Below are 17400 nucleotides of genomic sequence, written 5' to 3'. Positions count from 1 at the left end.
AACAGAGTGCTGGACCCCAGATGCAAGGAAAGCCCATCTTGACAGCCAGGAACCTCAGTGTTGCTATTTTCGGTAGACGCGAAGAGCTGCAACACCGAAGTGCCACTTGTTTGAAGATTGCCGGTTGCGGTCGGTGACCATCCCATTGCAGTACAGGAGTCCCCAGATGTCCTCCTTGTCCCCACGACTGAGGTGCAGGAACACCAGGATCTGCAGAGCTGCACAGAAACCATCTGCTGTACTTTTCTTCAACCTAAAGGTACTGTACAGTCTGAGAACTTACCTCTTGTCGTGTAACTGCATTTGTTCTCTGTTGGTGAGACTTGGTGTGGTTGCGCTGTAGAGTTGCTGACTTTACTTCACAAGCCTAAACAGATTGTGGCCCTGCTTTGAATTCCTCTTGTCTACAAAGACTTCTAAAACATTGTGTAAGACTTTTACTCGCCTGCAAGAAGTGCTTCAGCTCACCTAGACTTTTGCCCAATTAACTTTGGCCTAAACTGGCTCCCTGAATGACTCTTCTTTCCTCTGACATTGTGTTTTGTCTTCCTTCCAGGAAGGGGTTAACTAACTTTGCATTGGGGTTACCAAACGTACTTACCTGCTTCAGAGTATTTGTGTGATCTCTTGTTCTATTCTGTGTTGCTGGAAATGCATTGGAAGGACAGGGCCTCCCTGTCCTTGTCCTGTAGTCCTTTTTCATTTGTGTTCTGTATTTTTTTCTGCCCAGGAGTCCATGTGGGACTCCTGGCAGTGCAGCTCTTCCTGTTTCTGGTTTGGTGTACAGATCCATGGAATACTCTTATGGCACCCATGGGTGGGGGTACAACCCTGTGCCCCTAGGGTATGTTTTGGGCACCTGTTTGTGGCCCTCAGAGCAGGGTATGGGCTGGTGGGAGCTCCATGCTGAATTTGACAGGTGCTCTGAGTATCCTCCATTTTGGAATACCCAGGCCGTGCCATTGGAATCAGTTGATTCTTGATGGGAAACAAGATGGTCCCTGTGGCCTCTTGCTTTCTATTGCCTGTTACCTTGTTTTCCCAAAGTCCTGGGAAGCCCCGACACTGTCCCTTCCCCCTGACTGGCTGTTGGGTGGAAATTCCATATATTGTGTTGTTGTGAAGTCCAGGCCAGACTGGCTGGAGCCTTCCCACTGACTGTATGTTGTGGGTACACCCTGTGGGTGGGACCTGGGTGAATGGTGTGTGTGGCCAATATGCACTTCTTGTTGTGGATGTCTGGTTTCTAATATGCAATACAATGACTGAGACAGCCCTGCCCGAAACTGATATGAATGCAGTGTGTAGTGTTGAATGGCTGGGTACTTGTCCCAATACACATTCCTTGTTGTGAGTGTCTGAGAGGGAGGACTATGGCCTGAATGCATTGTATGCCTGATTGGCTGACTGACTGCTGAATGCCCTTCTGAGTGAAGTGATTGATTACCTGAGTGTGACCCAGCAGAATTAATGAAAGAGATCAACTAGTATATCTGGGGGCCTCTCACTGCTAGAATTCGTCGGGAAGCTGGAGTTGAAACTAACATTGAAACTGAAGCTGAATCTCGAAGCCGAGCCTGAAGAAGGAGGTTGACAGCTGTCTCCCTTCGCCGAAATCCGAAAGCCGTCGAGACTGATCCAAGAGAGGACCTGGTTAGGCTCCCTCTTCCCGTGCTCCGAGGAACCATCGAGCACTGCTAACCTTCGCTGAAGCGCCCTGGATGTCGGACCCTCGACAGGCTGCCGACCAGGGACCGCCGAGGAGAACGAAGATAAGCACCGGACATTCCGTCCACTGTCGTCAACCAGCGTTCGCAAGTTTACTGTAACCGCTGGAGGCCCATCAAAGCCGGGTTACTTTTATATGTGCCTAAAGGCAATGATAATTTTACAATGTTTGTGTTATTTCTAGTGTGCACATTCACATATACTGTGTATGGCTACTAAACGTGACAAGTGCCCTTAAATGGCCACGCCACAAGAGTTGTGCCTGTCGTTTGGCCATATTGTTTGGCCTTCTTCCGGCCTTGCTAGGTCGGGAAATCCCATTTATGTCATGCACTTGTCTGGGAAAGCTGCTGCTTTTGCAGGCGTGTGATTCCCTTGTGTGTGCATGGCTCAGGAAGTGGGAGGGGCTGTCGGGTCCCGTTCCTGGAGCCAGAGGTGTTGGTCATGAGTGAAACCAATAGTTGTCCCTGATTGGACAACCACTGGCTGATTGAATGGTGCAGCTCCTGGGCTTAGACTTGCTTCCATGCAAAAGTTCTCTTCTTATGCAAAATCGAGCCTGGAGGTAAGTTTCTTCAGATCAGCATTGGAGCCAAGAATCCCTTGTAGAAGAACAGCTGACTGAAGATCTGAAGAAGACTCCTAGGTGGCACACCATCCCTTCCTGCATCTGGCTGAGTGAAGCCCTGTTGGGCTACCTGATCTGCGAAGGCACTGTGCAGTGCTTCAACCCCTGGACTGGTGGGACCAACGAGTCTCTGCGTGTTCTTGAGGATCCAACCGTCCTGAGCCTTTGTAAGTGGCTCTGGACCACGCAGTGGACTGACGAGGTCTCCAGTGGGCTACCTCGCTAGAACAGTCATTGTTCCGTGTTTACAGCCAGAACTTAGGTGGTCTCCAGCTTGTGGTGCAAGTCTCCTTCCGGCCGAATTTCAGCCTCCTAGCTTCAAGAGATCCTGCTCTTGAAGGTCTTTAACCATGATTGAAAGGACGCCTGCGGTCGTTTGTGTGCTTTGGCCGTCACTGGCACTCTCCTTCCCCTGTCCTGTAAGTGTCTTGTGGAGGTCTGCATCAGTGCTTTCTGCATTTCTCCATTGCTATGGGTTGCACTTTTCTCTTGGATCCGACCGGAAGAATCCTTGGACCTGCAGCTCCTAGGCACCCCTCAGCGGAAATCGGCGGGAAAACCTGCCCCCAGTTGATACAGCCAGCCCTCTGGGAAAATCGGAGTCAAGGGGTAAGTAAAAAAAAAAAGCATTTGTTTCCCCATGGCCTCCATAGGATAACATTGAGAAGAAGCCTATTTGTATCTTTTCATTCCAGTGCATTTTGGTCGTTGCAGTGAAACCTGAAATATAAGAATGCATTTTTACTTGCAACAAAGTTACTGGTATCTCTTATCCTGAAAAATCACTAACACACGTACTTTAGCTGCATCGGATACATTCTGGGGAGAAGCGTTGTGACTTTTGGGCACCCACTCTTCACAGGGATTGGACGTTAGGGAATATTTCTTGTGACTTTAAGAACCTATAGCGACTGTATGTTTATTTTTGAGTGTTGGGTGATATCACCTACTTATTTCATTTGTTAGTGTGTGTTTGAGACCTAGAATGAATAGAGTATTTTTATACATTCCTGTCTAAATTGAATTATTGTGTGCTTCACTGTTTGGACTCTTTCTGGACCCATTACACCTCTCACGCGCTCCTGAGAATATCCTTGCCTGCTCGCTATTGCTACCTTGAAGCGGTTTTAGCTAACCTCCGAGTTCCCCTGTTCACTCAAACTAGGGTGGCCTCCTAAAATCTGTCCACCACGCCAAATTCTAGAAATCCATCTGGAAATAAAAGGGCCTCAGGTGGGTGGAAACAGCATGTTGAGAATGTGTATTCTCGCTTACTGTTCCAGCCACTTGATTGGCTAAGCAACCTTCCCGAGGTGTGAATGGAGCATAGACCATTGGAGGCGGATGGGGGGGGAAATCCCCTGTGTACTGCCTCTGGGACCAGCATCATGGCGTGGGTGGTGGATCCCGGCACCCGGGCTCTTCCATGCGCCCACCCCCTTGCCTCTCCTATGCGACCATGTCACAGTATGCAAATTTGTGAGATGGACAAAACAGCCCTCTATAATAGTATAGCATGGTTAGTCCAGTGGCTATTTTTCATCCTTCCCGAATTAAAAGTTTATTATTTTGTGCTGCATATGAATGTTCTGTGCATAATAATTTTCTTTTTCCATTCCAGGTTCCTCGCAATGAATATGGAAATGTATACCTCTTCAAGCCCTGCATGTTGCCTATAGGCTGTACTCACCTGCACGTTCCGAACTTGCACCGGGTGGCCCGAAAACTGAACATTGACTGTGTGCCCGCCATCACGGGATTCGACTTTCACTGCGGCTTTTCACACCCAGTGTATGTTAGTGTGATTAAAATGTGTTCAATTCAATGTTAATATTTTTTTGCCTTTAGTTTCTGAAAAATGTGCATCTGCAGATTTCGCCCAAACCACATTGTTTGTTTCACCCTAAAAGCGCAGTCCCAGAGTTGTATCTGCATTATTCGATACATAAGGGATGAGTGACCAATCTGGCCAAAAACGTAATGGCCCCTGTGCCTTCAGAGCTTAGAATGTGTTCCCACTTCTTTGCACTACACTACATTTATCGATAGGCAGAATAGCCATTTCTCCCGGTAAAACATGAACATCACGAAATTGAATGGGATGAACTGCTTTGATGGAAAAAACTGGCAGAAAAATAATTTTGGGGCAGGGATACCTCAAATGTTTGAGAAAGCAGTTTTTTACACACATTTAGTACTCCTACCTCTCCCTCTCTAAATTATACACACAGATTAATACTGGACATGTCCACCAATGGTTGTACAATGCTTATATGTACCATTGTTTAGGAGAGACCTTTTTAAATACACAATTACAAAGCAGAAAAGGATCCATTTTAACCTTGGTAAATATGCATACGTAATTAGGAGTTGTAGTGACATTTTGGAGATGATGCATTTTTATGTTTTGTCTAAAACAAAATGTTGCAAAACGTACCCATTTACACATTGGATGGATGGATGGATGGATGGATGGATGGATGGATGGATGGATGGATGGATGGATGGATGGATGGATGGATGGATGGATGAATGGATGGATGCGTTATTGTTGGGTAAAATGTTCATTTTGGTGATAAATCTTCCTGACCTGTGTCAACCCCAGAACTTTATGCTTGGAATTGGGGATTATTTCTCCTTGTCCCTAGGTGAGTGAGAATCTCTTTCCCCTCTCACCTAGTCTTTTACTCTTTTTATGGGTGACCTTTTTATGTCTCTCCATAGTGTATGATGGGAGTTATGGAGTGCTGGATGATACAATGTATCGCTTTTGCATACTTACCTGTAATATTTTTGTTACAATTGTAGGTTTACTTGAATGGCTGGTGGCAGGGGTATTACCTTAGTGGCTCTTTAGTCTTATTACTCGCTGGCTTTTAATTCAGCCTCAGTAATGCACAGAAGGGTCACCATTCTGCTAGAATGGTGGGTTTCTTATTTTTCGTCAATTTTGAGTATGCTTGTTGTTTGAGATCGTCCGCTGCCATTCTAGGCGGGAACGACCTCAGTGAATGTTTTGTCTTTGGCTGGAATCCTTTGTATTCCCAGTCATGGGTTCTACAGTGTTCGAGAAGGCAGGAAGCGAGGGAGCAGTCCAAAACTCTGCAGCCCTTTGTCTTTCACCTTGCCTAGGTGCAACGTACAATAATGACCAAATCCAAGCAAAACGTTCTGAGGTTGACTCAGGCCAGGAAGATTTATCATACAATCTTAGCTAACATTCACTCTTTGTTAATAACCCATTTCGGTCCAGCTTTGCCATTTAAGCGGAATAGTTTACAAATACACATGTATCAACGTGCTTTGCTGAAAACTAATAACTTCCCTGACCCCATCACTGTAAACTATCCTGTCCCTGAATTCGTTGTCGGCCTCAAGTCCCCATTTGGCGAATGTGCCGGCATGGCCAAACCGAGGTAGTAATCTTCCATTGAGTTTGTTACCTATGTTGTATGAGTTTATTGAGGTATGCAGTCATATTCATTAAGGTTAGTTAACGATAAGCCTAGATTTGCCTAAATGTTAAATTCACTGTTCAACCTTTAATCTCTAGGAGGCAGGTTAAAATGTGACTCATTTTGATGTGATCAAAAATTACGAACAGGTTGTTTTCAGTAATTCAGTTTAGTAAGAAACTATTGCAGATTGTTCTAATTGATCCATTTTCAGTTTTTGCAGAGAGACGGAGGATCTAATGGATAAGGAGACCAACCTACATTTTTTGAGAAATTGCAAAGCTGATAACAACTGCTAACTAGTGATGGGGGAGTCTTGTGTAGTTTGTATTTGGTTGCATACAATGCGCACCTAGCTAGACATTAACAGAGTGTGACACAAGAAATCGGGTGTTAACAAAGGTTGGGGGAAGAGGAATGTGCCCTAGCATCTTTTTGAGCATCATCGTGCTAGATGGAATTACCAATAAAATGTCTCGGATCAAATAACTGGACAGACTGTAAGAAGATTGTAAAATACTGCTTTTATCTCAATGAAGGAAATCTAGGTTAATCGTCATTCATCAAATCGATGTATGCAGGATCACAGCATTTCTTGATTATACTTAGTTTATATAATGCTAGATATATAATGCTAGATGCGTCATCTATGACATCATCCTACGTGGTATATTACAAAACCTATCGAGCGGTGGGATAGGATATGGCGAACATGTCTACATATAGAATGAATGAGTGTTAGTGTCTCGTTGGTGGCCCCTTGTCTGTAGGACACACCCTTAGCTACTTCTACATACATAGTGTATTGATTACAACAGAGAATATGGCCGAGGAATAATACTCTGTAAGATTGTATGTAAAAGTGCATTGCAGGCTTTTCTGATTGGTTGGCAACCCAAATCCAACCTTGGACATTCGGCTCGCTAGTAGCTCGTACATAGAAAGCAAACCCAGGTGCTTTGAGATAAAGTCAGCTCTTCCCTTGTTTTCCCAATTAGTCTACCCTCTCACATAGTTTAGCCTCACACCAGTGTCCTTTGTTTGAAGACTGCACTGTCTTGGAACATTCAAGGGAGTATAGGACACCATTGTCTTAGTTTCAAGCCAAATGAATAGCCCTTGGTTGGGAGCTCTTCGTCACATGTTAAGAGACCAAGAATGTGTCCATTTTTACAATATATTGAACTCTACTTGATTCATTTATACTGGGTGCAGTTGCTCCTCTTGGACTTTAGAGAGTTGCGCACTCTAGCCCATATAAACTTTATACACTTTTAATTGTCCAATACTTGGCATCTGCAAATGTTCTTGTTCCTCCTAATCTTGAGAAATATGCCCTTCGCACATGATCTGCTCGTTGGACTCCCTTCGTACATTTCCTTCATCTCTCTGCCTAGCATCCTTGGTTCGGGCCAATTTACTCCTCTATTTTGCAAGGGAAAAACAGCCTCTCTCATCTTTTCACTTCATAATCTCCTGGGCTTGCATTTTGAGGTAGCTGGATTGATTGACATAAGCCGTCATCCATCTTCTTCTAATGGTTGTCCTAAATGTTGAATATATAACTCTATAAGAAAGCTTCTATATGTTCTTTCTAACTTGGGTTAGAGCGTATTTGCAGTTATAGACCAGTGAGGTCACTTTATTCTACTTTGTGTTCACGATTACTGTATCATTGGGTACATGTTTCTCTTGGTGCTGCAGTTACATCGTCATTCTTAAGTATTTTCATATTGTTTCGGCATAGGTTCTTATATCTTCTTTATGACATTCTATTGCTGTCGTCAGACTTTGTTTGAACGTACATTCATTCTGTTTATGGCTGCATTTTGACAGCTCGGCAAAGGGCATCCTTATTGGTAACATTCTTCCACTATGTCAGCTTGTGGGTACACTCTAAATGGTTTCCTGAGTGCATATCATCTCTCATATACTCGAATGGGTACAGGAATATTGCAAGGATTCATGCACAGACTCCCAATTGTGGCTCTTCGTCTGTCAGTCCAATGGGATGGTGATAAGGGGGCGGAGACCAGGGAGCTGGTATCCACCTGCTCCTCTACAGGAATTTAAGGGTTACAGTATCTTGGATATCCCATACTACAAAGGAGTAGCCAGTCTAAAGTTACCCTTAAGTACTGCCTGAAGAACTAAGTCTTGAGTTTCCTCCTGAACTGCAGAAGTCTTGGAGCAGTTCTCATTGGGACAGTGCTCCAATAGACTGGGTGTAGCATTAGAATTCCTGTTTCCTGTTTTTATTTTTGCATGCCAGTTTCGTCTCGAGCCTCACATTGCTCTGGCTCCTAGATGAGCGTGTCTTGTCTGGCTTGGTCCATGAACTTTGCAGCTAGGTAGATTGGCGCTTGGCAGTAGTAGCATTATATGTGATGCAGGCTGTTTTGAAGAGTATCCTGGCTGGGATGGGTAGCCAGTTTGAATCTCTTGCGATTGGGGAGGTGTGGTCAAATATTTTCTCCCTTTGTGGTGTGCATCAGTGTGTTGAATGACCGTAATGGGCAGGTCGGGATGCGGGATGCCAGGTTTGTGGCCAGGATGCTATTTGAGTGCAATTTACTTTAAGGTATACCTAAGCTGCATTTTGGTGAAGTGACATATTGGGGTCATTGGAAAGCGACCCAAGTGCCTCCATATAGAATTTTAAGATCACTAGGCAGATTATTGATCCGTAGAGAACTCTGACCTGGCGAAGGTCAGATCAGAAGTTGCGCATCTGAACTGCTCTGTCCAAGAGGTAAGATTCAAACTTACTACAGCACCGTTCCTGCTACTAGGCTAAGTGTCAAGTGGAAGACCTGTCAAAAGTGGCATAGGTCAAGGAGGAAAGAGGCAGGAGTCGCCTTTAGCCATGGAAATCTATGACCTGGACGGTGGCAGTGTCTGTGCTGAATCCGTCTGAATCCAGAATCGTAGTCCTGAAGCAGGCGATGTTGATTCATCCATTCATGGAGTCAGTTTGAATAAGTTGGTATTGAGAGCATCTGGGTGGTCACTAAATTAAGCGAATCCTTGTGATGGTATACACATTTCACGTGAATTAGCTAGGCCCATTGGTTACAGTAGGCCCATGGGAAAATGTAGGGTTAATACAATTAGCACATTTTATAGCGCTTCACAGTAGTACTATACATGCAAATATAAAGCTGGCAGTCAGGAAGATAGGGCCTGCAACATTCATTTGGTTTCACATTTCAGATCAAAGAATCGAAGGCTACAGCTAGGAGAATTGGTTGAATTATTATTAATTTTTTTTGACAGGTTGATTTTGACATATATATATATATATATATATGAACACCCCCCTGATGATCTGAAAATATAAGCACTGCTTGATGCACTAATACTTAAAACATGCAAGATGTATATGGTTCCTAAGTTTATTTGCCACTTTTCAAAATACTCAAACGAGTCTCAATACAAGATTAAGATCCTTTTTTCTATGCGATCATAAATTGCACATGTATTCTAAAAAGTCGATGTTATTCGAACTGTAAACTCCATTATAAAAGCAAAAAGTTCAATTTTTAAAAAAAACACATGGGATCTATGTAAATCCCAAGTATGTAAAGCTCAATGTAAATATACATCATCACGTGGTTTTAAAAAAATCACTTCATCTTCTCAATTCAAAACTGCTGTGAACCTTAGACCAACACGTGTTTCACACCGTGTTGATTAGATATTTACACAACGTGTGCATCTCATGGTCTTTGATTAAATGCATCTCATGTTTAATGCTCTTCAAAAAATGTTTGCATGATTTTTGCCACAAATCAAATTCCCTTCCGGTTGATTATTCGTTCATTGGTGAATGAAATGTGCTGTTTCACTCCAATAATATGATTGTTCAATTAATTTGCCAATAGTATTTAAATTGGGTCTAGTAACTGGAACCGTGCTGTATGATGGTCACACGTTGCAGGCGCTGTTGGACAGAAATGAGAATTATCTGAGTAAGGATGAGTGGCAAGGGCAGTCCTGGCCACCATCCGAGACAGCTACCTTGCTCGGAGGATCCTGGAAGAGCAGCCAGTGTGGTTCTGCAGCCCTGAAACACTTTACAAACCTCCCTGCGGTTAGTAGTGCTCTTCCTGTTGCTTTGTACACATGTCTTTACTTTTACATACTCCTTTCTTTCCAGTACAGATGGGTATATTGTCTGTGAAGAATTTCAAGATGTGCTCCTTGACGCCTGGAACATCGAACAGGCGGAACTAGAGAAAAAAGAGAATGAGGTAACTTCATGTAGACTAAAGATGGGAAAACCTCTAAACTTCAATGCTTATCTTTGCATTTATTATATGGTTATTGTAAATTGTGTGTCATGTATTTGCGATATTCAAAGTTTGTTTCAATTTTAGTCACTGATTATTTTGTTAAGTTTGTGTTGTATGTGCATGATTCCAATTGAAAATGTTTGATGGATGCAAGACGTGACTAATTATGCCTGAACGCAAATGTTCGCTTTACTTTCATTTGAATCCCTACTAGGGATGTAACGGTATAACAGTATACCGTTAAAGATACCGTGAACCACTTAATTGAACAATAATAACCGTCACATTGTTTATACCGTTCATACCGTAAAGTGTGCTTTTCAATCTGATTTGGAAAGGCTGCAGTAAGCAAGTGCTGCGCAGTCTTGGTCTTGCACTGTTGGATGTGCCGTCTGCCAAGTAGTTTCAGTTGGAGCAGTTTTTAATGCCATTCCATAAACCACACGTGCCTGACACAAAATCAATATGTTAGCAATAGGAAGAATAGATACAGTGCCAAGAAGGAAAAGGGTTTACTTTGGGTTGGCGGATTTGGGGTTTATATATTTATAATGGATAATGTTCTCTAAACATATGGCAATGGGGGATTTCCCTGGTTCTATCATTGAATTTACATATAATAAGTCACACTGCAAAATTCACTCATCTCTGTGGGTATTCCCTGCTGCCATACCAAAGGTTAACATGTCCGTGATTACTGAACACCTTTTGGCCCGCAAGTAAACTAAACGCTGTAACGTAAAGAGAGTGAGTGCGTGCGTGTGTGTGTGTGTGTGTGTGTGTGTGTGTGTGTATATGCGCACAACCGTATACTACCATTAGCCTCCATTGATCGGTGGCATGCAGGTTATCAAGATGGCAACATGTTCATCTTCACCAGTAGCCAGTGGGGGAGCATAAGGCCTAAATGACCACTTAAGAAAAGCTATTCATTTTGCTTTGCCAGTTGCAGCAGGGCTCCCCCCCTCCTCCTCTCCACACCTGTGTTTGTGTTTGGTGGAAGCAAGGCATTTCAGTGGAAAGTATGTTGAAAAGCCCAATTCTGGCCCTGGGTGCCTGGTTTTGTTTGTGATGATAAATCTGTCAATTTATGACCTTTTAGAAAATATTTGTTAAGATTGGTTAACTCCACCTGCTATACTGCGATAACTATGATATACTGTCATTTGGCAAGAAGGTTATCATACCGTCATAAAACTAATACTGTGACACCCCTACAAAAGTCACATGTGGACATTAACGCCCTTTTAGTATTTTGTTTCACTACCTCCACCACCTCTCCTTCCCCACGCCCCGAATATTGGGGTGGGTCAACCACTGCGTCTAGCACATAGAAACCTTTGTAGATGTATAAACGCTAATACTAATAGACGCTTTTGTGACCAGATCATTCTAAATGTCGGAAACGGGTGGAATTGAACTGATGATCACAGTATTGGAGAATGTTGAAATTTAATTAGGTATTTTGGAAAAAGGGGCTATTGTCATTTTTGCACATGTGGTGGGCATTTGTTACGAGGTAGTATAGGGTGGACGTTGACCTTTTGCTGTGCCATTATTACACACCGAGTTCCTTAGACTGGCACAGCGGTGTGTTCGGATCACAAGAGTTTCTAACACAGGTGCCCGGCTAATGTCAACGGATCAATAGCAGCATGCCATTCAGTCTTATTCACCATCTTCATTCCCCTTGATTGGCGCGACGCACAATACTCCACTTCACGGGCAAGCCAGCCTCTCGGGGACCCCTACGGTGGTGGTTTGGCATTGCACAGACGCCTTGTAAAATGACATAACCTGTACCGATAAGTGCATGTACTTGTTCCTGATGCATGCCTGCAGAGGTTTCAATGTCAGGACCACTATTCGAACTTTCGTGTGCATGGTTCAAGAACAAATGAGGTGAAACGCATTTAACCTTTTCAGTTTCTAGAGTTTCTAGAATCCAAGCTCGTCATTTGCAAATCCAGAAAAGTAAAAGTAATGCACTCTGTGTGGGGGTCCATGGAGTTCTTTCTCCATGGGGGAATAAAACAAATCTCCCACCGACCAGAAATATGATCACTTAAATGACCCCCAGCCACCTACCGAGTTACCCTTTCAAATCATTTAGTGACCCGTGAAAGACAACATTAGTTCTGGCCATGTCTACACATCGTCTTCTGTGCCATGGCGCCGCTTTCAAGCCTTTGTTAATATTTCTCAAACTTTTCTACATAGAAACGCGAGAAGAGAGTTTGGGGAAACTGGAAATTACTTATTAAAGGACTCCTGATCCGAGAGAGATTGAAGCAGCGCTATGGTCCAAAGGTAAGTGCCTGCTTTCATACTGTGCACTCTTTTTTTTTTTTTTTTTGTGTTTTTTGTGTGTGTGGTATTCTGCACGGAAATCTGCTGGACTTACTGCCACCACTTCCTGGTCCCACGGATTAAAAGTGTTGGAAGGGCGGTGTTAGTCCCCGTTTTTGGAGTCCACAGGACTCCAAAGGTATTTCGGGAGATTTACCGCCGGTGGTAATTCTACTGTAGTAATTCCACCAATTTTTTGGGCACTATTAGTTCAGTGGTGCAGTGGTAATGGAATTATGGACACATTACCGCCATTTTTACTGTACTGCCATACTCTTAATGAAGTCTGCGTATACCACATTATTTGTATGTAGTGCCTGCCCTATCTTGCAGTTTTACATGTGCCTAAAATAAAGGGGCAAGGTTGTGGCTTTAGTTTAGTGCTTGATCATTGGGTGATGGTCTCTATCCATTTTGTAGTGTGGGTTATCCACTTTGCTGGAAACCACTCTCACAGTTAATGCAAGTGAACGTCTTGGTTGCGGCGGCCATGGATGGTGTCTAAGCCTTAAGTGCCCCGTAGACATGAGCCTTACAGTGCACGTTTAGAAACCATATTTACGGCACAGTGATGTAAGTTTGCCCTTTCTCGGGAGTGACTGTATGAGAGTTTAGTCCAGCACTATTCACAAATGCTGAATTCATAAAGATATGCTGTTGAATAGGACGGGGAGGGGAATTTGATTAAAGGAATTTAGAAGTAATACCAAAGTGCAGTTTTGTATAACCAACCAAGATGCTTTAAAAAAAAATATATAATTTCTTTAGGGATCATTGGATAGTTACCTACATTTTTGTCTTCTATTAAAGCTTACACACTTTGTACATGCATTACCATATGATAATCTCATAAAAAATAAAGCACGTTCTTAATTTCTTTTACCTCGATCTCGGGAGGATAGCTATGAGGCAACGTGCTCGCCTTGGAAGCTAGACAACGCAGAGCAACACGAGGTCGATCCACGGGTTCGCGCTTAAAAAAACGTCTGAGTATTAAGTGCGTTATAAATTCTTATTACCATTTCTAGAATCACCAAAGACATATAAGACATGCATTTTGTTGCTAAACCTCATGAGCAGCACCCAATGGTTTTGGCTAGAATCCTCTCTCAAAGTAGAGAGGCGGAAAGGGAGAACATTTGGGGAATGGGAGCAACATGCGAATGTAGCTCATATACAATATAACTGTTATGGAGTTTGTTTCACATCCCTCACCAGAGGAATGTGGAAAAATCTATCCGAAGGCGAAACAGGGTTGCAAAGAAAAGAAAGGCCAGACCCCTCTAGAGGGGGAGCGGTGGCAGAGCAGTCTGATTTAACTCAAGGGAGGTTTGTATTGAAGTGAAGTTCATCCGCACAATTCTCCACAAAGAAAACGCTACCCTGGTACACTGAAAAACACTTACTATTAATGACTGCAAATGTATAAAAACTGTAATGGTCAACTAAGATCCAACTTATAACTACATTCGTTGTCCACTTGCTGTTGGTAGGCACAATACAAGGGTAAGGAGGGGTAAATAAAGGGAACCCTAGACGCTGTATAATAATACATTCACATAGTCCTATTCGGGACCCAAAATACCAATGCGGAATATAGTCCCTGTATTTCTAAACTTCTTATACCTAGTAGCATACATTAAAACACATGCACACCATACACCAGATACAACACCTAGCACACCAACATTGATGGCCACCAACAGTTAGGATACATTTAGGCTGATGGCACCAGATCCATAAGGTCACAGTGCAGGAGTGTAGTGTATAACTTTAAAAATGCATTTAAAATTAATGGTACAAGCTCAAATCTTCTTTAGTCTAGAGACCCAAGGAAGATCCACGGACGGGGGTGTTGCTAGTTCTGGAAAAGAGGCAGGGCTACGATAATGTTGGACTGTCGGAACTCGGGGCTGGTTAGCCCTTTTGGTTGTAGCCCCGGACAGTTGCTGAGGCTACAACCAAAGACCTGGGGCTATTGCCAGCAATGCCTCTGCCCATGGAAAAGATCCTTGTACAGGTAAGTACGTTTCACGTCGCTTTAGGGGCATATTGGGCGAGTTCACATTTCCCCGCGAGAAATGACACCAGCTCCATAGGCCGCGCTGTTGTGGAGAAAAGCCCAGTAAGGGGGAGTTCTGCCTAACTGTTGCAGAGAGGGACACTAGAGGAGACCCTCAGGAAGAGTTCTAATCCAAGGTATGAGACCTAGGGAGGGAGGGAGGAAGGAACCTGCAGACATCCTTGATCATCGGAATCCCACAGAGTTAAGTATCTTGAATGATGCAGCAACCCAGGACCCAGAGCGAAGTACTGAGTGATTGTCATCGAAAACGCAGCGCAAGAACAACAAACCAACCCAGGAAATAAAAGATCTTCTCTTGTGGGTCGATGTTGCAGGATCCGCTCCAACAGGGATTTCAGCCTCTGATGAATTGCAATCCAAAGAATACTAATCAGCCTTCCTTGGAATGGGACCACCTGTCTGAAGTTAAAACAATGGCAGCAAAGATTGCTTCAGAAAGATGAGGAAGCCCAACCAAGCTGATTGCAACAAATCAGAGGGCAAAGAAGGGCATCAAGCCAGCAGAAAACCATCCCACAAAGGAAAGAATGGTGGAGGTGACCCAGGACGACCCTGGCATACAGCAGAGGTGGGGTAGTAGTGTACTACAACCGTTCTGGGCAACGTCGGCTTCCTAACACAAGAGGGAAGACCACAGTAAAATGGCCCAGGGCAGGGATTCCAGCCCATCTGATGTGAAGGTACAGGAGGACGAGGATAGCCCAGGGACAACGACATCAGCCAAACACAAAAAACACTAAGAGAATGGACACAGGACCCAGCCAGTATGGCCAGACCTGATCCTACAGTTACAAGGGGAGTAGCATAAATACCCCGGGCAAGAAGGTAAGGAACATATCGAAGTTCCGGCAGAATTGAATCTGGGTTAGGGTTGCCCCTAGATATACCCAAACACTCTAAGGCTGGCTTAAGCCAGCCCTTCAATCGCACCAGATGTATTCAAAGGTTTTGGTAGCCTGCCACTCTGCCTGGCTCTAAAACCTGCCAAAACACACAGGTCCACTTAACCAGTATGCGTATTGGCCTGGTTAGGGCTATGGTCTGGTTTAAACTTGTACAAACCACCATGAAGAGTTTGCATTGCTGGCCTTGGGTGAGCCCATGCTTGCACAATTGCCAATTTAGGCCTGCCTTGTGGATTCCCCATGCAAAGTAAAGGTCTATAAACAAAATGGCTGAGTGCAGGGCTTTAATAAATACATAAGTACCCTAGTGGTTACCATTAATATACATTGCCCCACTAATCCGCTTGCACCCCTGGTGAAGCCCAAGCTAAATTACAGATGCTACCAGCCTACTGTGGAAAACCAGTGTAGGGTGATAGAATCACCCTAAGGCCAAGATTGGATGTTTAAAAATCACCCATACCATTAGAGCCATGTGGGGGCTACAAGTTCCATTGGTGGTCCGCGCTCGTAGAAAGCAAAGGGGTGAAAAAAGCGAAGGTTTAGAACCTTCAATTCCTGCCCTAACACTAACTGTCTTATTATGCCCCTCGTCCATGCGCCATTGAATGGGCTTGCAGATATTTAGGCCTACTTGAAACATAATTACGAAGGAGTGTTAGGGAGATTTAACATTTTGTATCCTTTCCTGAAGGACATCTGCATGGTCTATATTCATGAAAATTAACATTTCATTTTTGAAGCTGCTGGCCGCCCTAATAGTCTCCACGTTTAACCTCATTAGCTTCTCCCTCATCTCCGGACTAGTTGTTTAGTTTTGGCTACAATCTGAAACAATTGCATTGAATATGGATAAGCAGAAAATGGGATGTGAAGAGGGGCACACAGTTTGTGGGTGTTTTTTCTTGCTATTTACCCACCTGTTGACTGTATGCAGGCATACTTATTCCTATGGTTGTTCCCATTCACTACCTGCACCTCGGAACCCAAATACCATACTTCTGGGATCTCTTTAAACTAGTAGTAATTTCAAACATTGTACTGTATAGGGTCTTCCAGTTCTAATTCTGAGTAGTCTTCTGAAAGATAATGGCTTAGTTGCTGTTAGACAAGTGATTTTTAAGCAATTTATGTTTACTCCAATCTGTTACTTGCACTGAAGTCCTGTTAAAACAAAACTGTCGAAGTCTTTTGTTTCTTGTATAGGCATTGGATGGGCATTGACATCATATGCCCCAGTAGCCAACCATTTTCCAGCTCTTGTGATCTTATGGCCAGGTGGTATCTTTATGGCAGTGTCTGTGGAAACACATGTAATGCCTACGAAAAAGCCCAAACTGTTGGCTTTGCTTGTGTTTGTTTGTGTCTCTGTGCTGAAGCCCATTAACAACACAACTCCCTCTTCACAGCAGGCTTTATTCCCTGGTTTATGGTATGCCTTCCCAGATTGTAGAAACCAAAGAGGTTCTCCTTTTGCCATAAATGCTGCAGCTGACACTAGTTAATTAGGTAAACCTCTACTGGGATCCCTTGATCAACGTGGTTCATGTTACTTGGCAGTTAGTCGTCTCCCACTTCGGAGTGACTATTTAAAGAGACGCATTTGCTTTCCTCCTATTTTCCAATGTTTTTTTTTTCTGCAGCATGCTAGAAGTGGAGCATTCCTAAAATGTTGTGAATTCCTACTCTACCTCTTTGCTGGGGTATGCTATGTAGTGGTCTCTCATCCACTGTATTAGGCTGCTCTGTTCATGGCAATCTGTTTAAGAGCATTTCCATTTTGCTGTCCATGGCATTCCTGTGATTTTGTCAGTTTTATTTGTGGACAACCTCTCCAGGGATGCCTTTAGCACTTGCGTTCATGGCATGAAGGCGTCCTAGGTGGAGCTGCATTCCTCTCCAGCATGGGGTCTTGCATGGATGCACATGCTCATGAATATTCCCTGTCGTCAGG

The 17400-nt window shown here is 43.7% G+C and overlaps 1 protein-coding gene across 1 annotated transcript in view; it reads left to right on the top strand.

The window, feature by feature from the left end:
- XPC (XPC complex subunit, DNA damage recognition and repair factor) overlaps positions 1-17400 on the top strand; it is a 296222-nt gene that overhangs the window by 226218 nt on the left and 52604 nt on the right. Inside the window, exons 13-15 of the mRNA XM_069643405.1 lie at positions 3978-4147; positions 9971-10064; positions 12327-12416. Coding sequence (XP_069499506.1) covers positions 3978-4147; positions 9971-10064; positions 12327-12416 — 354 coding nt within the window. The remainder of the gene's footprint in view (positions 1-3977; positions 4148-9970; positions 10065-12326; positions 12417-17400) is intronic.

The sequence above is a fragment of the Ambystoma mexicanum genome, chromosome 2p (genome assembly GCF_040938575.1).
Source record: "Ambystoma mexicanum isolate Mex_15411 chromosome 2p, UKY_AmexF1_1, whole genome shotgun sequence".
NCBI lineage: Eukaryota > Metazoa > Chordata > Amphibia > Caudata > Ambystomatidae > Ambystoma > Ambystoma mexicanum.
The sequence above is the reverse complement of the archived record's forward strand: the minus strand, read 5'-3'. Positions and strand labels throughout refer to the sequence as shown.